We start from the raw sequence: 17,914 nt of genomic DNA, 5'->3' as shown, positions 1-17,914 counted from the left end.
TGCACCTTATTTCCAGTCTGTGAGAACCAGGCAGGACAGGACACTATTTTGTTTGATCTAATGTGCTTTTCAATTTCTTTGGGTGGAAAAAACCCTTCATTTTCAATGGCTATTTCAGCCTCTCAGGATCAAAAGTGCCTGTCTTTGTCTTATGGTTTGCGGCTGCAGAGGCCACACCAGAAGGAACAGCTGAGTCAGTTGATAAAGGAACAGCAGTTGCAAGGAGGAAGCTGCACAACACCCATGTTACAGAAAAGGAGACACAGCTGCTGCACACAGCATGCTTCTTTCACTTCACTGAATTCGGCAGAACTCACTTCTGAGTAACTGAGCTAATGATTATATTTTTAGTAAGTCCTCTTCAAGATAAGGGTGGCGACAGTAAAGAAGCAGTCAGAAGAACACCAGTAAGAACAAGAAACTGTCAAAATGGTGAGTTAGAAAGGTCTTGCCACATGATGCAGCTTTCTTTTTAAAAATGAGGAAGCAACAATGAAAGGACAAGATAATTCCTGTTGGAAAATGCCTGACTGAAACAAAAGGAAGACGACAGACAACATATGAATGGTACTGGCATTTGGGCTTTGGTTACGTGAATTCAACAGCAGGCTTATGCTTGAATACATCTATATCAAATCAGAGTCTCTTCTGAGAGCAAAAAACAGGATGTTTTCATTCGCACACCTACCAAATTCAGTGTGCCACATCAGACATCTAAAAAGCTTACCTGGAGAGTAACAGCAGAATAAAAAAGGAGCTTCTCCTCCCCCTACTCACAAAATACCCCCCCCCAGAATACAACACTACATACATATACAAATCATAACTCTACCTCCCCATGCCTTCCTTCATTTCCCAAGTTCTTCCCATGAATAGTCTTCTAATGCCATACCTCTCCCATAGTTTAAGCATCAAAATTTATGAAATGATTCTTACATTCACTTGCTTTTCTAATTATGGGTGCAGATTTGAGAGTCTGTAGTGCAGTGCTGAATTTTCATCCCTCATAAATGCTCTCTATAAAATAAAAAATCTGAAGTCCTTGGTTAACACAAAGGCAAAATGTCAGACATACATGTGTGCACACATGCAAAACCCACGCTTATTCACAACTTTCCAAATGTTTCACCTGGGAATAAGTTGATATTTTGCTACATTCCATATAAAGTTCTTGTGATATCCTCTATCTTAGCTCTTCAGCCAATTGCCAACAGGAAGGTATTGGTACACGAAAAAAACCTGACATGATACTTTTGGAAGAAGAGAAACTGCCTAATGGATAAGAATCTTCATTCTATGTGAATACGAAATATTTGTATTTTGGGTTTATGTGATTAATACAATATACAAGAAATAGGTTAGCATCCATTCAGGCTCTGCTAACATAAATGCTATATTCAGAGGAATCTAAACATATATGGGCTTTTAAACTGGAGGGTTTAATATGAAAATAAGCTGATGAATCAATAGAAAGCATTTTATTCATTCTAGCATCAAAATCATGCACATGCCAGTCTAGCTGGCTGAAGGAGGGAAATGCATGCCTGGGTGTTCATTGTAGCAACAAAGCAACTAATGCCTAAGGGTTCAATCTAGCCCCCAGGGACTTCCTATCTGGCTCTCTGTGCACAAGCCCAGAATCAGGCTCCATCCATGACTCTGAGGTTGCTTTCTTCCCCAAATGAGCCAAAAGATTCTTTACTTCCATCTCTTCCAATGTTAACAAGCACAGAACATCAGTCCTGCCTGTATTCTGAACCCAGTCACTCAAATCAAGACACAAGGAAAGGGAACTCTTATTTGCGAGTTTACTGGGTAAGTCGCACATTGGATCAACCTTGTAGTTACACGTTTGAAGATTGAACAAGCTGCAGAGGGTCTCAGGCTCATGAACTTCCCCCTCCCCCTCCAACATGAACAAGTGGAGATTAGAAACGTCTGTTTTTAAGACTGCAAAATATCTTGGTTTCCAGTACTGCCCTAATGCAGCAAACTATGGTTTGCCCTAAGCCAGGGCAAAAATCAGGTTAGGTTAAGACAGCAAACGGGGGTTTGGCTGCAAACTAAGAGAAGTAGCTTCTAATCTGTTGTTCCCCAAACTATGGGTTAGGACCCACCAGTGGGTCACAAACCCATTTTTGAAACATTAAAAGAAATAAACTTTGCAAGGGACCCTTGCCTGGTTCTTCTTGCAGTAAAGAATTGTTGGTTGGAATGCTAACCTGTGGTATGAGGTGATCTTTATACCCCTAAATTAAAATGTTACATTTTCCAATTTTCTCTAGTAATTGGCGTGCCGTAAATCACATGTGAACCCAGTTTCAGCCTTTTGTCTGGCCTGGAAGTTCTTCACTGCATATCTTGCTCTCCAGTTCAGCCTTCTGGGTATGCTGAAAAGACTGTAAAAGTTTGGAGGAAACAAACTTTCCATTTCTCAGGAAAGATTAGCAAACATCTAAACACACATACTATATGTAAGGTCTCTAGTAGCCTCTGGAGCACAGGACCAAAAATATATAATAATAATAATAATAGTAATGGTTGGTGTTTTTTTTTTGGTCTTGTGGGTCACAATAGATTGTAGTTCTAGAAGTGGGTCTCAATGCCAAAAAAGGAAGCATTGTTCTAATCTCCTCACATGTGAAAGAGAAGAGTAGAAGAATTCTAAACTCAGTTGTATGATTACCCACAGCAAATAATATGTTTCAGACTAATAGTTTATAAAACGCAAACATCGTAGCCACCCAATATCACATTTGTGGGCAAGCAAAATGCTGTCAGTGCTGTTCTCATTTTTATAGAGTAGGGAAACGTGGCGCCCAGGCCCAAGTCTGTTTGGCAGCATGACTGAGGTACAGGAGATGTCATTTCTGTGGCATGGAATGCCCATATATATCAGGCAATGGCCTTTTTTAATGTTTGAGGCAGGCAAGCATAGATTTATTCAGCACTGGTCTCCATTTTCTAATTTTGATAAGTGATTTCTCCTCCCCCCACCCCAGTAAACTGCAAACATTTAGGGTAATTACTCAGCATTTGATTTCTGTAAGTGATGGATGACATTATATTGCACTTCTCATCAGTTATATGAATAGTACCTGCAAAGTATTAGGATAAAAATTACATTTTATAGCTACACAATTGAGTAAAAACCAAATGTTTGGGAACCAGCATGAATGTGATGTCAGGAAGTTTTTCAAGCAGTTGCTAAGAATGTTCATTTATCAACAGCCTTTAGCCAGCAACTAATATACAAAAGGTACACTACTTATGTAAAGTTAAAATTTACATAAGCCCAGTGCAGATCTTGGATAAGAATGCAACTCCTTCCTCCAGATCTTGCTCCATCCTTCGCATGGGCTCGTTAAGCAAAGGATAAAATATGGAACACACTGGGAGAGATCCCAACATAGTTGCATTTCCTGCTTTGTTTAAAGAGCCCGTGCGGAAGAAGGGACAGATAGGAGGCAGGTTCTATCCATGGCCAACTGACAGGAGGTGGTGGGCATCACTCCCCTCATCACTGGAGATGCCCACAGACAGTGAGCAATGATCAACAGCAATGCACTGAGATGTTATGAGACAGCACACTGTGAGATCGCAGTGGCTCATGCACAACCAATGAGATCCCAGGATAGTGGTCACTGGGAGGAGAGGTCAGGAAAAGTCTGGGGACAGATAAAAGGGGCACAGAAGAGAGAGAGAAGGAGAAAGGAGGCGGAGCAGAGATGAGAAAAACAGAAGGGAGATGAGTGGGGAGGAGAGAGGCTGGAGATGGGGAACCTGGCCTAAGCAAGGAAGGCCAAATGGAAAGACAAGGGGAATGAGGGAGCCTAGAGGGAAGGAAAAATCAGCAGGCAGGTTGAAGGCGAAGACAGAAGAAAGATTGGCCACTCCAGGAGCTGTCTCAAAGATACAGAACAGGGGTGACCAAACATGCTTAACCTAAGAGCCACATATGATAAACCAGGTGTTTCAAACGGCAAGAGAGATCTTTGAGAGCCACAATATTTAAGAAGCATTTGAATTCTTGAATATATTCACTCAGCATGAACATTAACTTATATTTTAATCCAATGCTCCCTACTCAGACTTTGGGACCACAGGGGCAGGGTGTCCTGATGGTGTTGCAGTGATCACAGCGCCACGAGGACTCAGGAGTTTTCCCCCTTAGCTGGGGGATCCCTCTGGCCTTGGGGAAGGCCAGGAGGCCCACAGTCCCCTCCACAGGCCCCATTGATGCAAAGGATTGCTCTATTAGGGGATCAGGACCCACTTCTGGTTTTGGCGTGAAAACCAGAAATGGGCCCAAAAAGGAGCAATTTTTAGCAACAGGGAAACGTTTGGCGGGGGCTGTGGGCCTCCTGGACCTTCCCCAAGGCCAAAGGGACCCCCGCAGCTAAGGGGAAAAGCCCCTGGATTCCCGTGGTGCTGTGATCACTGCAGCATCATTGGGATACCCATTACTGTGTCACTCCCCTTAAGGGGGAATGGTCTCTTTTTGGTTCCCAATGGTGGGTCACAACCCACCACTTTGGGGATCACTGGTTTATACTATACAGATTTCACTGACTAACCTTGTGCCAATACTCAGATTCTTATCTGTCACCCTATCTTCCTAGGTTGTATAATCAGGACAATCACAATGAAGATTGTATTATGTCCCCATTATGTAAGGATTTTGTACAAGGAGAACTACAGAGAGAGCGCATGTGCATAAATGCTGCGCACACGGGCAAACACACACACTCATTAGATTTGTGTCATGGTACTTATCAATTTCAGCTGCCAAGGCTAAGCCCATTCTCATAATTTTAACACAATGGCAAGTCTTTCCTTTATCTTCTTACTCTCACACACAATGGTCTTTGTTCTCCAAAAGGTCTTTTGTAACTAGGTACACCAGGGTCACCGAAGAAAATCTTAGTATGGTGTTGCCTAGCACACTATACATTTCCAGTTTAGCACACCATTTGGCTTCATGAGCACTATTCATATGTACTTGACTTACTGTTTTTCTGATTGCTAGAAAGTCATTAATACAGCACAAAAGATACGCTGAATGTGACATGAAAATGTTCCCCCTGCAAGCATAGCAAAATATTAATTCTTTTCCCATGCAAAGGATTAAAGTTAAGTACAGTACATCACAAGATTATTTGTGCTATAATCACCAAAAGCCAATTACAGAACAGCATCCCCTTTCAAATGACAAGGGGGAGCAGATGAGAATGCCACTTAGGGCACAATCCTAACCCCTTATGTCAGTGCCAATGGAACTTGTGCTGCATTCTGCAGTTGGGTGTCACTCATAGAGGCCTCCTCAAAGTAAGGTAATGTTTGTTCCCTTACCTCAGAGCTGCATTGCCCTTATGTCAGTGCTGGAAAGCACTGATATAAGCAGTTAGGATTGCACCCTTATTCCATGAATCTCAGCAGGACTTCTCAGAGCAAGCACGATGTCACACAAATGACTGTCTGCTCACATTCCACTGTTATTTGTATTCCTCTCCCAACCTGAAAAATATTGTCTTATATTTGGATGAAACTATAGCTTTTTTCCAGACACTTACAGCGAATTCAATTAATATGGCAAGAGAGATCTGTAACCCATATAATATATACAAGATTCCAATTATGTACATACCAAAATGTGTAATATATTTTTAAACTATATCAATAGATGCATAAAATCTTTTAAATATATATATTGCTTATAACCAATTGCTTGCATTGTAGATGTTCTAATGCTAGCCGTTTGTACATATTTTGGAACTGTAGGATTATTTCCTGTTTGGAGGTTGAAGCCATCAATATTGCTGAAGAAATGACTACTTACATCTCTAGGGATCCCAAGGAAAGTACTCAACTTTTTGAGTTGCCGGATGTGGTAGAAGATATTGATCATGAACATATAGTTAACCTTCTGATAGTAGCCAAATCAATGGTTAGCCAGCTACTGGAAAAAGATTTGTACTATTATTTTGTCAATTAAACTAATCTATTATGGTGGTCTTTGTTAGTTCTTTAGAAATGATAAGCATCTAGACAGAATTCAATTATATACATATTTCTCATTACTGTTACTGGCTTTTAGCTTTTATTGGAGATTATTCTTAATTTTTTCTATTTATTGATTTATGAAAATTGTAATAAAAACAGATATACTTTACATTATAGATACAATATAAATATAGTATACATGTATTTTAAACCCAGAACTGATGTTCTCCACCCAAGATAGTAGCTATTCACATCACAGAGTTCACTACCAGTTTATTCAATCAGTGGAGTACCTAGCCTGGACCCTGGTTACTCAAAGCCATGGGCAGACCTGGCCTCCACACCAAGATTTTCCTCCCCCCTCCCCGGTGGAGGCTAGGGCTACAGGCAATTCAAAGCGAAGGGTAGACCTGGCCTCCACCTCAAGATAACTCCGGGTGGGGCCAGGCCTACCAGATATTCAACGCAACGGGTATCTCTGCACGCATATTTGAAACAACACCGGAATCCTCTTATTCCTGGCTACCAGCGTAGACTACTACCACCCCATCCCTAACATTCCACTATGCCTAATTACTGCATTGAGTTGCCTGAACCAAATGTCAACCAATTTCATGATGGAGCTCCTTTAATGAATGATTTTTAAGGCGTTCTAAGAGGAGATACCAATGTGAAACACAAAGTTAATCTTATTGTAACTCACTGGGCCAAGACAAGGAAAACATACACAAATCAAACAGAATCATTACTTGAAAGCTTATGAGCTTGCAAACTTGCCTGTTTGCAGCAATGCAGTTTTCATGCATCTAAAAATGGGCAGGGGGCAAGGAAGGAAATCAATTTTCCTTATTTTAATACACATTACAATGCACCTGTTGTGAACATCCTACAGCTGATGGGTAAATCCCTGTGTATTTTAATCACAGCCACAAATGTTGGACAACTGTTTCAAAAGAAAAAAGGCATTTGAAACAAATACTGATCAATTCAGCTAGGAGGCTTGACATAGCCATGATTGTGTATGCTATGGGCTAAAAAGAATTCTGATTGCATTTCATACTAAGTATCCCAAATCTGTTACAAGAAAAAATGAATTACATTAGCAAGCAGAGATTATACATATTAAATCCTGTTTGAATCTACTCAACATTGAAAAATACTGAAAGCAAAGTATAATTATTGTATTAGTACCCCTCATTGCCTCCAAGGAGCTCATGGTAGTATACACGGGGTTATACGATTTGTATCCCGTCTTTCCCTCTGAACAAATGGAACACTCAAGGTGGGGTACAACATAAAGAAAAGTAAAATGCAAGAATAAGAACAAAATATAAAGTGCAAAACAGAGGGACCCCTGTATCTGCAGATTCACTTATCCGTGAATCAGGTCCGTGCCCCCTATGCACACCTCCCTGAAGGAGGGAAGCTCTGCTCCTCTCACCTCCAGAAGGTCTTCTGAACTCAGCAGAGGCTGCACACGTGCATCCACACCCTCTGCCGGGCTCACACTGAGCCTTCCAGTTTAAAAAAAACACGGCTTCCAGTTTCACAGAGAAACCAGAAATGACATTTTTAATGCCTTATAAAGTATTAGGAGGTCTGAAGAAGCCCCTGAGGGAGACACTGCTGAGAGAGTAGTGCTCTCTCTACTGAGTTGTCACTTTTCAGAGCATTGCTGAGTTGTGAAGTGATGCCTTGGCAGAACAGCACTTCTGAAAGGTTGGCCTGTGTGAAAATTGGATCGGTCTCTCCCATATCTTGAAAATATGGTCAAGAGTTGCATATTTTCTGTCATTTGAAGATAATGACTTTCTTTCCTGTCCCCAATCCAAGCAGAGATTAATACTAATGAAGGAAGTCCTATAATACTGCTTCTTAGGGTGTCTACAGCTTAGTAGGAGATTATTATTATTAACAATATTTATCATCACCTGGTAGGGTAGAGAAACATTCTAGCCCCAAACTTTGGAGAGCTACTGTCAGTCTGTGTTGATAATACTGACAATACTGTGTTGACCAATGGTTTGGCTCAGTATAAATAAACTTTCTATGTTTCTATCACACAGTACTTTTGTGATGCAAAAGCAAAACGAACCTCTGTGTCTATCGGCCCAGCACTAAACTTGAATACAAATAGCAACCTTCAGCTTATCAACCAGTACTAATTATAGTAAGACCTGAATAAAATCAACCCATACACACAAAAGCAACACTTCGAGAAGATATAATACTTAAATACTTAAAACAGCATGAGACATGTAGCTGGACATATGCACATTTGCAATTGACTAGACCCTTGCTAACAGGCTGACACCTTTCAAATTGGTGTCCTCTTATTTTTTGCTTTAGAAGAGCAACTGTTCCATGACACCCCAGCATGACTTCCTTTCCAATGGCTGCTGCTGGAGTCTCTTTTGCATTTTTTTAAGATTGTGAGCCCTAGGAGAACAGGAAACCATTTTACTATGTAAACCGCTTTGTGTACTGCTCCTGTTGAAAAGCAGTATATAAATATTCTTAATAATAATAGACAAACTTACAAAGCTCACATGACATAACAGGCAGAATATTAGACATTGATCAAGCAGACTGACTCAAGGCATTGAAAGTTCACTTAGGTAACTAGCAGCACAATCCTAGACGTGTTGACTCAAATGCAATCCCATAGCATTCAATAGGCCTTCTTCCCAGCAAAGCATGTTTAGAATTGCAACCTTAGAGCCACATACACACACACTCTCTCTCTCTCTCTACACCTAACCTTCTTCATAGGTTCTAAGTCAGCACAGTTATATCCTTTTAAATTTTTTAAAAATTCCTATTTGACTAAAGTCTAACAACAGAAGTGGCACAAGACCAAGCATTTTACAAGCTTTATAATTCCAAGTCAGATCAAGTTTGACTACTTCATTAAAAAGTGCAGATAGAAGATACATTTCATAATAGGGTTAATTCATTGTTACAGTGATTCCAGATAGGTCACTAGTTTTCTCAAGGACCTCAGGAAGACTTTGTCATCCCAAAAAGAATTGGCTGATATGCAGGGTTTATTGCACTTCTCTGTATTTTGTAATATTTAGGAACAAATTTGCATGTGGCATTTCAGTTTGGAGAGGATGAGTCATCCTAGCTTTGAGCAAAAATGATGAATTCATTTTAAAAATAAGAGCCTATTAAAATTAACACACTGGAAAAGTTACTGGTAGATTAGAGGGTAGCTTTCAAATTACCAGGTCCGAAGCCTCCCTCTTTTTCACTAGATTCTCAAGATTTTGGGATGCAAGTTTCCAAAGAACACATTCAGTAGAATGCTGGCTTCCAACAAAAAAATACACCCATTCCAGTACCCAACACTCCAGACCTATTGAAAATTGTTACCATGAGAAGCAAACTTACAGTAGTTCAATTTGTATGTCATATTCACAGAATCCAAAGCTCTTATTTTCAAAAAGGCCTGCTCCATACCATCTTTTTGCATCTTTTTAGATTGTGAGCCCTTTTGGGACAGGGAGCCATTTAGTTATTTGATTTTTCTCTGTAAACCGCTTTGTGAACTTTTAGTTGAAAAGCGGTATATAAATACTGTTAATAATAATAATAATAATAAAGCTTGCTGTGCCTACACAACTCATGCAAAAATGGCCTTCGTAGTACCCTTATCATTAATGCATTTTATCCTAAATTTAATGGAGTCAAATCTTACATATGAATGCCAGCATGGAGAAAAGCTAAAATAGTACCAGCCAGCATTTTAAAACTGCAGTTATGCCTGGCAGATTTGAATTTTATGTTTGAAGACTCCTTCAGATAACACATCAGTGCTAAAGTAGTGTGTTCTGGGATTTGATTAAGCCAGACTACAATACTGCTAAATCAAAAGCTCTACTGGATTTTCCCTTCATATACTAAAAGTTACCTCTACAACCATGAGATTTGAGCCCACTCCTATCCAACTTTCCAGTACTGATGCAGGCCGTGCACAGGGCATGCACTGCATTCTGAGATGGGGGAGCAGTCACAGAGGTCTTCTCAAAGCAATGTTACATTTGTCTACTTATTTGGGGGCTGCATTGGCACTGAAAAATTGGATAGAATTGGGTCCTTAGGAAGTTACAGAAGACAAGATATTTCTTGGATGCTCACAATTCTAGAAGCCCACAGACTGTAACCAGAGAGACTTGCAGGTACAGCCCACAGACTATTTGCCACCAATACATGATATCTAAATATATTCTGTTCTTAGGGACAACAGTAATATAAATTGTTATGGCCGGAATTCTCTTTATATCCCATCCTGTTTCTCAAAAGACTCAGCCAAAACTTTGCTATTCCCAGCTGCCAGCTATTGTTCAACTCTTTTCCACTTTGACAGTGAATTTTCTTTATTCCTATAATAAACAAAATATAATGTTTTGAACTTGCCATTCATCCAGCATTCAGACATGTTTTCTATATCGTGCACCATTTGTTCACAAGAGGATCACGTGCTAGTATTCTCATTTAAACTCCTGTCTGTCTTTACTGTTAATGTTGTTCATTGATGTAAGTGTTTGTGACCAAGGGATCCACTTTAGCATGACCTGTCAAACTTATGGATATCCTAGGTCTAGTTTCCACAAACAGAGATGAAATGGTAAGCTACTTCAGCGCTACTTCAGATGAGACAGTGCTACTTCAGATGAGATTCAAGTCTCATCTATATATACAGGAGAATGGAGGTGACTGAAGTGGTACAGTACAGTCTGACTGCAAGTGGGGAGATAAACTTTCAAATACTCCCCCATGGGAGCAACGAAAAAAATTCTCATTACAGGTTGAGACTAATTATTTGCATGGGTTCTGTTCCAAGCGCTCAAGCACTCATGGCAAAAAAACACACTATAGCAAATCAATTTAAAAATCAAAGTTTCTTTGCTCCATTGATTTAAAAACAGCCTTGCTGACCTTTGTGATGTAAGATAAGAGTCATTAACAAGACAATCCATCAATCCATCCTCCTCCAAGAGCTTACAAAGAGGTGAGAGCTTACACTCAGCCCCTCCCTTCACCAATGCAAAGGGATCACCTTTCTTTCATGTGCTCAGGGGGAAGAGAGGCTGCTGGAGATAGAAGGATTGATGGATTGTCAGCCAGCTTCCCCCCCCCCCCCACTAAGGAGGCTATTGTTAAAGGGCTGTTCAGTTTTTTTAAACTGATTTTAAAGGGGTGCATTTTCCCCTTCTCCAGGGATCAGCACATTCCTTCTCATTTGCAGGGGCCATTCATGTTGAGACAAATCCGTGTACAAAAATCCATGTATAAATAGGCTGGACCTGTACAGGGAAAGATTCTAGTTCTGTCCTCTTCTTGCTTTACTAGTTTTCTGTCTGCAGGGACTTTTCCCCCATAAGGGCATGTAGAAAAAAAAAATGTGATCCATCATCTGTAGTCTGAAGCAGTACAGTGTGTTCTAGCACCTCTGAATTCTACCATTTCACTGCTGCAAGTATAGATCAGGCCTTACATGATGGAACTTTCCTCCATACCAGAAAAAAGGAGACCCCTGTATGCAGAAAGCTAGGCAACAGGGATTGGAGTTTTGCTTTGACTTCTCCTGAACATTCCAGTTTCCTATGCATAAAATTTTTTTTGCCGAATGAGGAAAAGTTTCATCATGTGAGCTTCTGCCCACAGTCTGCAGTGGTGCAGTCAAGAGACAGGTTTATGATTTTATCTACTGTTTCTGAGATTCAGACCATAGCTGCCTCAAGAAAAGTAATAAGCTACTGAACTATTTTCTGAGACATTGGTACAAGCTGCAAAACAGATCGGATTTTTTTGCCTTTGTCCTGGGCATTCTTCCCAAACTCTTATGCCCTGGAGAATTTGTGGCAAACCATCTGGCACCCAAATGCCAAAGTACTTCCACTGAGAACTCAATGTCATAGTCATTCCTGTCACACTGTGTAACATGAACACAGAATGAATGTTATTCTTCTCAGAAAAAAAAAAAAAATTTGTTCTTAAAATTGCTTCTCAAAATGCTCAATTTTCATTGTTTTGTAGGATTTCTGTTGCTATCAGTCCAGTATAGCTCATCTCCATCAGAAATGGAAAAGGATAAGGTTCAAAAGCTATTCATGTTCAACATTGCAGAACACATGCACTAAAAAGCTGGAATATAACTGCACTAATTTATATGATGCTGCCATGAAATGTTGATGCCACATCTACTAGAACAGGGGTGTCCAAAGTTTTTGGCAGGAGGGCCACGTCGTCTCTCTGACACTGTGTCGGGGGGGCCCGGGGGGAAAAAGAATTAATTTACATTTAATTTGAATAAATTACATAAGTTTACATAAATGAATATATTAAAGATGAACTTATATGAATGAATGAAGGTCTTAAAATAGCTCAGAGCCTATAAAAGGCCTTGCTCAAAGCAAGGCTGGCCTTTCCTTTGCTGCTGCTAATGCATCACAGACATGAAATAACAAGCAGTGGAGGCAGCCTTCATCCCACAGCTCACACGAGAGGTCGAACAGTCGTCCTCACACTGAGAGCAGTTGCGTCGGGCCAGTGTGGGCTCCAACAAATTTCCGGAGGGCCAGAGGCTCATTGGAGAATGGGGGCTCCCTGAGGGCTGCATTGAGAGGCCTCGGGGGCCGCAAGTGGCCCCAGGGCCAGGGTTTGGGCACCCCTGTACTAGAACATATTCCTGTACACAGGAATGGGATGTCACAGACTATACCAGCTTCTCTAAAGGAAGTGAGCATATTAGAATACAGCAAAATTACAAACTTTCCTTTAGTCCAAATAGACACTTGCCTAGTAGCCTATGCCAAATAATCTACAGGCAGAGAAGCCGTTGTGAAGGGTCCTTTTCTGGCACCAGAAATGACTAATACAAGTATAGAAGGGAAGATGCAAACATTTGTGCAGGCACTCTTCTGAACTTACTTGTAAATCTACTTTTAATGTAAAGTAAGAAAGGTGAGCATGAAAGGGAAGGTGTACATGCACCCAACTACTAGTGGCTCAATTAGATAACCCCAATCTTCCCAGCAGGAACAATTGCAAAGCTCCATTTAAAGTACTATGAAGCAACAAGACCTTCCCTGGACACTCCAGTCCAGACTGGGGGAACAACAAACTTTATTATTCCTAAGTGTTGAAAGTTAGTGACAGAATTGCAATCAAGTGCAATGACAAGTTAAAACAAAATATAAAGGCAAGGTGCAGTTGAATGAAAGCATATTACTTTAGTCCTATTTTATGATAGTACGGAATGCGGCAAAGTTTTGGTTCTCACACAAATTATGCCAGAAATGAACCTATTGCAAAATACAGTGGTGCCTCGCATAACGAATGCCCCGAGCAGGGGAAAACTCGCATAATGAAAGAGTTTTTCGATTGAGTTTGGTAACTCGCATAACGGAAATTTCTGGCCATGCTTCGCATAAAGAAAAATTTTTTAGGTCTGTGCTTCGCATAACGAAAACATTTTAGGTCCGTGCTTCGCATAACAAATTTTTTAAAAATTAAAAATTTTGTGTATGCTTCAAATTTTAGAAATCCTCTGTACAGTATGTATGCCTTTAAAGAGCACGTAATAAACACTTTGTAAACCAAATTTGACTTCGTTTTGACCTTTTTTGCCCATAGGAACGCATTAATTAGATTTCAATGCATTCCTATGGGAAAACGTGATTCGCGCAACGAAAATTTCACATAACGAAAGGATTCGCAGAACGGATTAATTTCGTTATGCGAGGCGCCACTGTAATGTATATACGGCATGCTAAGTGTTGTACATAACACATCAGTAACACACCACAACAGCTGCAACAGAGTTTACATATCACTTTCATTATAAACCGTAAGTATGGAGAAAGAGGATTTCTAGGAGGATTTTGTGTTACAGGCAAGTGTTGGACTAGATGACCTTGTGAGTTCCTCTGAACTCTATGTTTCTATGAGGTAATAACTAAAATGGGGTTTTGCTTTTGACTGCAAGCCATGCTGACCCTGCTGAACCTAATGTTCCCAGCACGAATGAACATGGCGATTGGCACAGGTCCTGGGTACATCATGATGTCCAACACATTAAGACAGCACAGGACAGTTCGAAAATTCCATCTGGAAACACTATAACACAGGCAAGATAAAGATAAAGGAAGAGGATAAGGCTAAAAAGGCAATAGCAAAGCATGCAGAAAAGGTAAGGTTAAGGTAACCGAAGAAAGGCTTTACAAATAATCAGTGTTTGAGGAACAATTTGAAGGAGAATGGCTTAAGCTGGGTAACTTGGAGGGGCTGTCCTGAGAACAGTAACCATCTACCAGAACATACAATAAGTGCAACTTGTCCAATAAAGGGCAGGGGTGAATCTACAGTATACATTCCCTGTGAAGCATGTGTAGAATATAAGTTATTTCAAACTGGTAAGTACTGGATAATTCTAGCCAAGACAAAGAATTAAAGTTACATTGTGACACAGAGCAGTGCACTTCCATGGACCATTTAATCCTGGGCGGCTGGACCAAGTCTGTAACTTGTAACATTTCAAATGTTCTTCAGTGATATGCGTACTACAGAGAAAATATCCAGACATATTTCTCCAATGTCAAAAGACACCTGTGTTTATCAATGACCCGAGTTGAATTTAAAGCTGCAATTGTGGAATACGCACTTTTAAAAACAAGACTATTAAATTCTGCAGTGTTTTCGCATCTACTGTGCCTTTAACAACGAAAGGGCTCCCAAGTGCTGTGAACATTAGCATATTAAGCAGTTATATTCTGCCAAGCACATGAAATAAGTCTATTAAGAGTGGAGTAACCACCTTGACCTAATTTCCTTACTTTTGCCAAAATAATTAACCATCTGAAGGCTACTAAGTAACATGGTTCCGCTGGTCTAATACATTATGAAAAGTCACTGTCTAGAATCTAAGCACTATGCCTACATAATATCTAGTGTTTCAAGGACATATTTGCAAGAAAGCAAAACATAAAATAAAACCTGTTACTCTGATTTCAACTGTGCATAAACACCAAAGAATGTGACTAAGGGGCAGGTGGAAGAGATATCCCCACAAAGCCCTCCTCTTCAAAGCTCATTGAAACCAATGAGTTTAAGACTGCAGTTCTATACAGACTATGGCACTCTTAATTTCTAATTTTAATAAAGTAAAACACTTCCCTATTTAACTATCTCCAGAAGATTTTTCTGAATCCTTCATAAAATATATCATAAATAAGGTATATCATAAATAAGGGGAAAGAAATTGATTTTGCAACCTTTCCACCCTTCAAAATCCCAATGATAAGAAATAAATTCATTCACCTCCCCTACAGAGTGAGTAATAGCAAAGCCCAATCTCACATATTGATTTAGCCTGGCAGCACATGAACTAAAATACTATCAATATCCATTAAAACAGATCTTATGAAATGCTAAGCCAAAGGAGAGACACATTAGAGGATTGGGGAAGAGTATCACCCCCACCCTCACAATTCTATCTGTTCACCAAAAACCCTGAGGTAGCAGAATGCTGGTAGAAGAGACAATGAAACATTTTTAAAGGATGTTATAGCCATTCCTACTATCTAAGTATACCATGCAGGTGTGAACTGAACTGTTCCTGAAGACTAAAAATACCATAAAAATCCATCAATACCTTCTACCACACATAGCTTACTGAGAGGCACTGTCCAAGAAATTTGTTAAAAATACAACCAAAACTGCATGTTTCCAAATTTAAACTAATACTACGTGATAAACAGCTTTGGGAAAGTTATATTTTTGGAAAAAAATTTCAGAATGAAGAAACTTGACAAAACTCCTATTAAAAACCCTCACAAATTTAAAGACTATACACAAATAAAAAAAATTAAATAATTCAAAATATTACAGTTTGTATTCAGGGTAGGCTAAAGGTCCACAATCCATTAAACAAATGGTTCAGAAATAGCTATGAAAGGCAATGAATAAATATTCTCTAAAATAATATAGATACCAGATGTTTGTCCAACAGTATGTTTGAAAATATTTAGTGTAGCACAGTGGCTAATAGACTGACAGCCTAATTCTCAGCATGTCTACTCAGAAGTATGCCCTCTGGCATTCTACCGGGGCTTACTCCCATGTGAGTGTGTACAGGACTGTGGCCAGAGTGATGAATGGGGACTTCCCCAATTTAAAGCTCATCTGTGCCATGAATTCTCATTGGGTGGCCGTAGGCAAGCCTCTTTGCCTCAGCTCCCCAGCTGCAATATGGGGATAATACTAGTTACCTTACAGAGTTGTTGTAAGGACAATATAAAGGTAAGTGAAATGCTTAGTATACTCAAGAACATACTATATAAGTATTACTGCTATCACCCTCTTATCCTCTGGCAATCCAAACATATCTATGCCTTTTGGGGTGTGAGGAAATGTCAGATGCAAAAATTAATATTTATTCCCAAACCCCTGAATGCAGCAACACAAAGACTGACCCAATGTGACACTCCTCCTCACAGGAAGAAAAGGATTGTTAGAATTATTGCTGCTTTACTGGGTAGTGACTATATCGATCATTATATACCTGCTCCAGGGCACTGTCCAGAAAGCTGTTAATTAGAGAATCACCAACAGAGAAGGAATTACCCCCCCAAGCATGGTGCACATGGAGGGGCCATGGAAGAATCAGATGCCCCTAGAAACAAGGGGTCGGTCGGGGGAGGTAATCTCTGGAGAACCAAGGCAGAATTTTGCTCAAGGGGAAGCAGACAAGGGTAAAGTATTATATCCAATGGACATAATAGATCTGCCTCCCCCCCCCCCCATTTTTAATTATGAATAAACCCTAAAGAGTCTCACAATGCAATTCAGCATCACCCATGCTGGCTTAAGGCTGCTATCCTACCCACACTTACCTAGGGGTAAGCCCTACTGACTATAATGGGACTTACTACTGAGTAGGCATGCATAGGCTGGGGCTCTGAGGCTGCCATCCTATACCTATAACTAGGAATAAGCCCCATTGACTATAATGGGACTTATTCCCATTCCCGCCGCATACAGTGGGGCTCTGAGGCTGCAATCCTAGGCACTTATCTAGAAGTAAGCCTCATTGACTATAATGGGACTTACTACTGAGTAGGCATACATAGGATTGGGCTCTCAGGCTGCAATCCTATGCACAGTTACCTATGAGTAAGCCCCATTAACAAGAATGGGACTTGCTTTTGAGTAGACATGCAGAGGATAAGGCTCTGAGGCTGCAAGCCTATCCATATTTACCTGGGAGTAAGTCCCACTGACTATAATGGGATTTACTTCTGAGTAGAGCTGCCTAGGATTGGGCTGTCAGGCTGCCATCCCATGCACACTTACCTTGGAGTAAGCCCCGTTGAGTATAACGGGACTTACTTCTGAGTAGACCAGCTTGGGCTCAAGCAGCCCTGCAGACGGGGTGGGGAGTGTCAGGGGAGTGTGCGGGGCGGGGGTCTTCTCCTCAGACCCCCCTCCAGCCATGCCCCCTACCCGAGAAGGGCGCCCGGGGGAGCGCGACGCTTTGTCCGAGGAGGCCGGGGGAGCGCGGACAATGGGGCGCGCTGAGGGAGAGGGACGGGGTGGGCTGGCCGGCCGGCTTTTCTGTCCCCGCGGCCGCCAGGCCCGTGGCTGAGCCGGGCTGCCCTCACCTGGTAGATGGAGGCCCAGCTGTCGGCCTGGTCGAGCCGGCGGAACTCCTTCTCCACCTCCATGGCGCGGGGAGCCCCGGCCCGGCCGCTCTCGCCCGCCCCTTCGCCCGCCACCGTCACCGCTGCCGGCCGCTGCTCAGGCTGCTCCCCGGAGCGTCGCCGCCGCCACCACGACTCCTGCTGCCGCCGCCGCCGCCGCCGCCGCCTGCTCTGCATGGGCAGCACCTCCCCCTTCCGCCCGC

The 17,914-nt window shown here is 41.2% G+C and overlaps 2 protein-coding genes across 2 annotated transcripts in view; one reads left to right on the top strand and one right to left on the bottom strand.

Annotated features, from left to right (window-relative positions):
• The window catches only part of PTPN1 (protein tyrosine phosphatase non-receptor type 1), an 83,632-nt gene extending 65,791 nt beyond the window's left edge, over positions 1–17,841 (bottom strand). Inside the window, exon 1 of the mRNA XM_066626159.1 lies at positions 17,673–17,841. Within this exon, the coding sequence (XP_066482256.1) occupies positions 17,673–17,735 (63 nt within the window). The 5' untranslated portion in view covers positions 17,736–17,841. The remainder of the gene's footprint in view (positions 1–17,672) is intronic.
• Positions 17,734–17,914, top strand: part of LOC136648589 (uncharacterized) — a 239,003-nt gene continuing 238,822 nt past the window's right edge. Inside the window, exon 1 of the mRNA XM_066624707.1 lies at positions 17,734–17,787. Within this exon, the coding sequence (XP_066480804.1) occupies positions 17,734–17,787 (54 nt within the window). The remainder of the gene's footprint in view (positions 17,788–17,914) is intronic.

Source organism: Tiliqua scincoides, chromosome 4 (genome assembly GCF_035046505.1).
Source record: "Tiliqua scincoides isolate rTilSci1 chromosome 4, rTilSci1.hap2, whole genome shotgun sequence".
Lineage (NCBI taxonomy): Eukaryota > Metazoa > Chordata > Lepidosauria > Squamata > Scincidae > Tiliqua > Tiliqua scincoides.
Note: the sequence above shows the minus strand (reverse complement) of the source record. Positions and strands in the feature narration are given on the sequence as shown.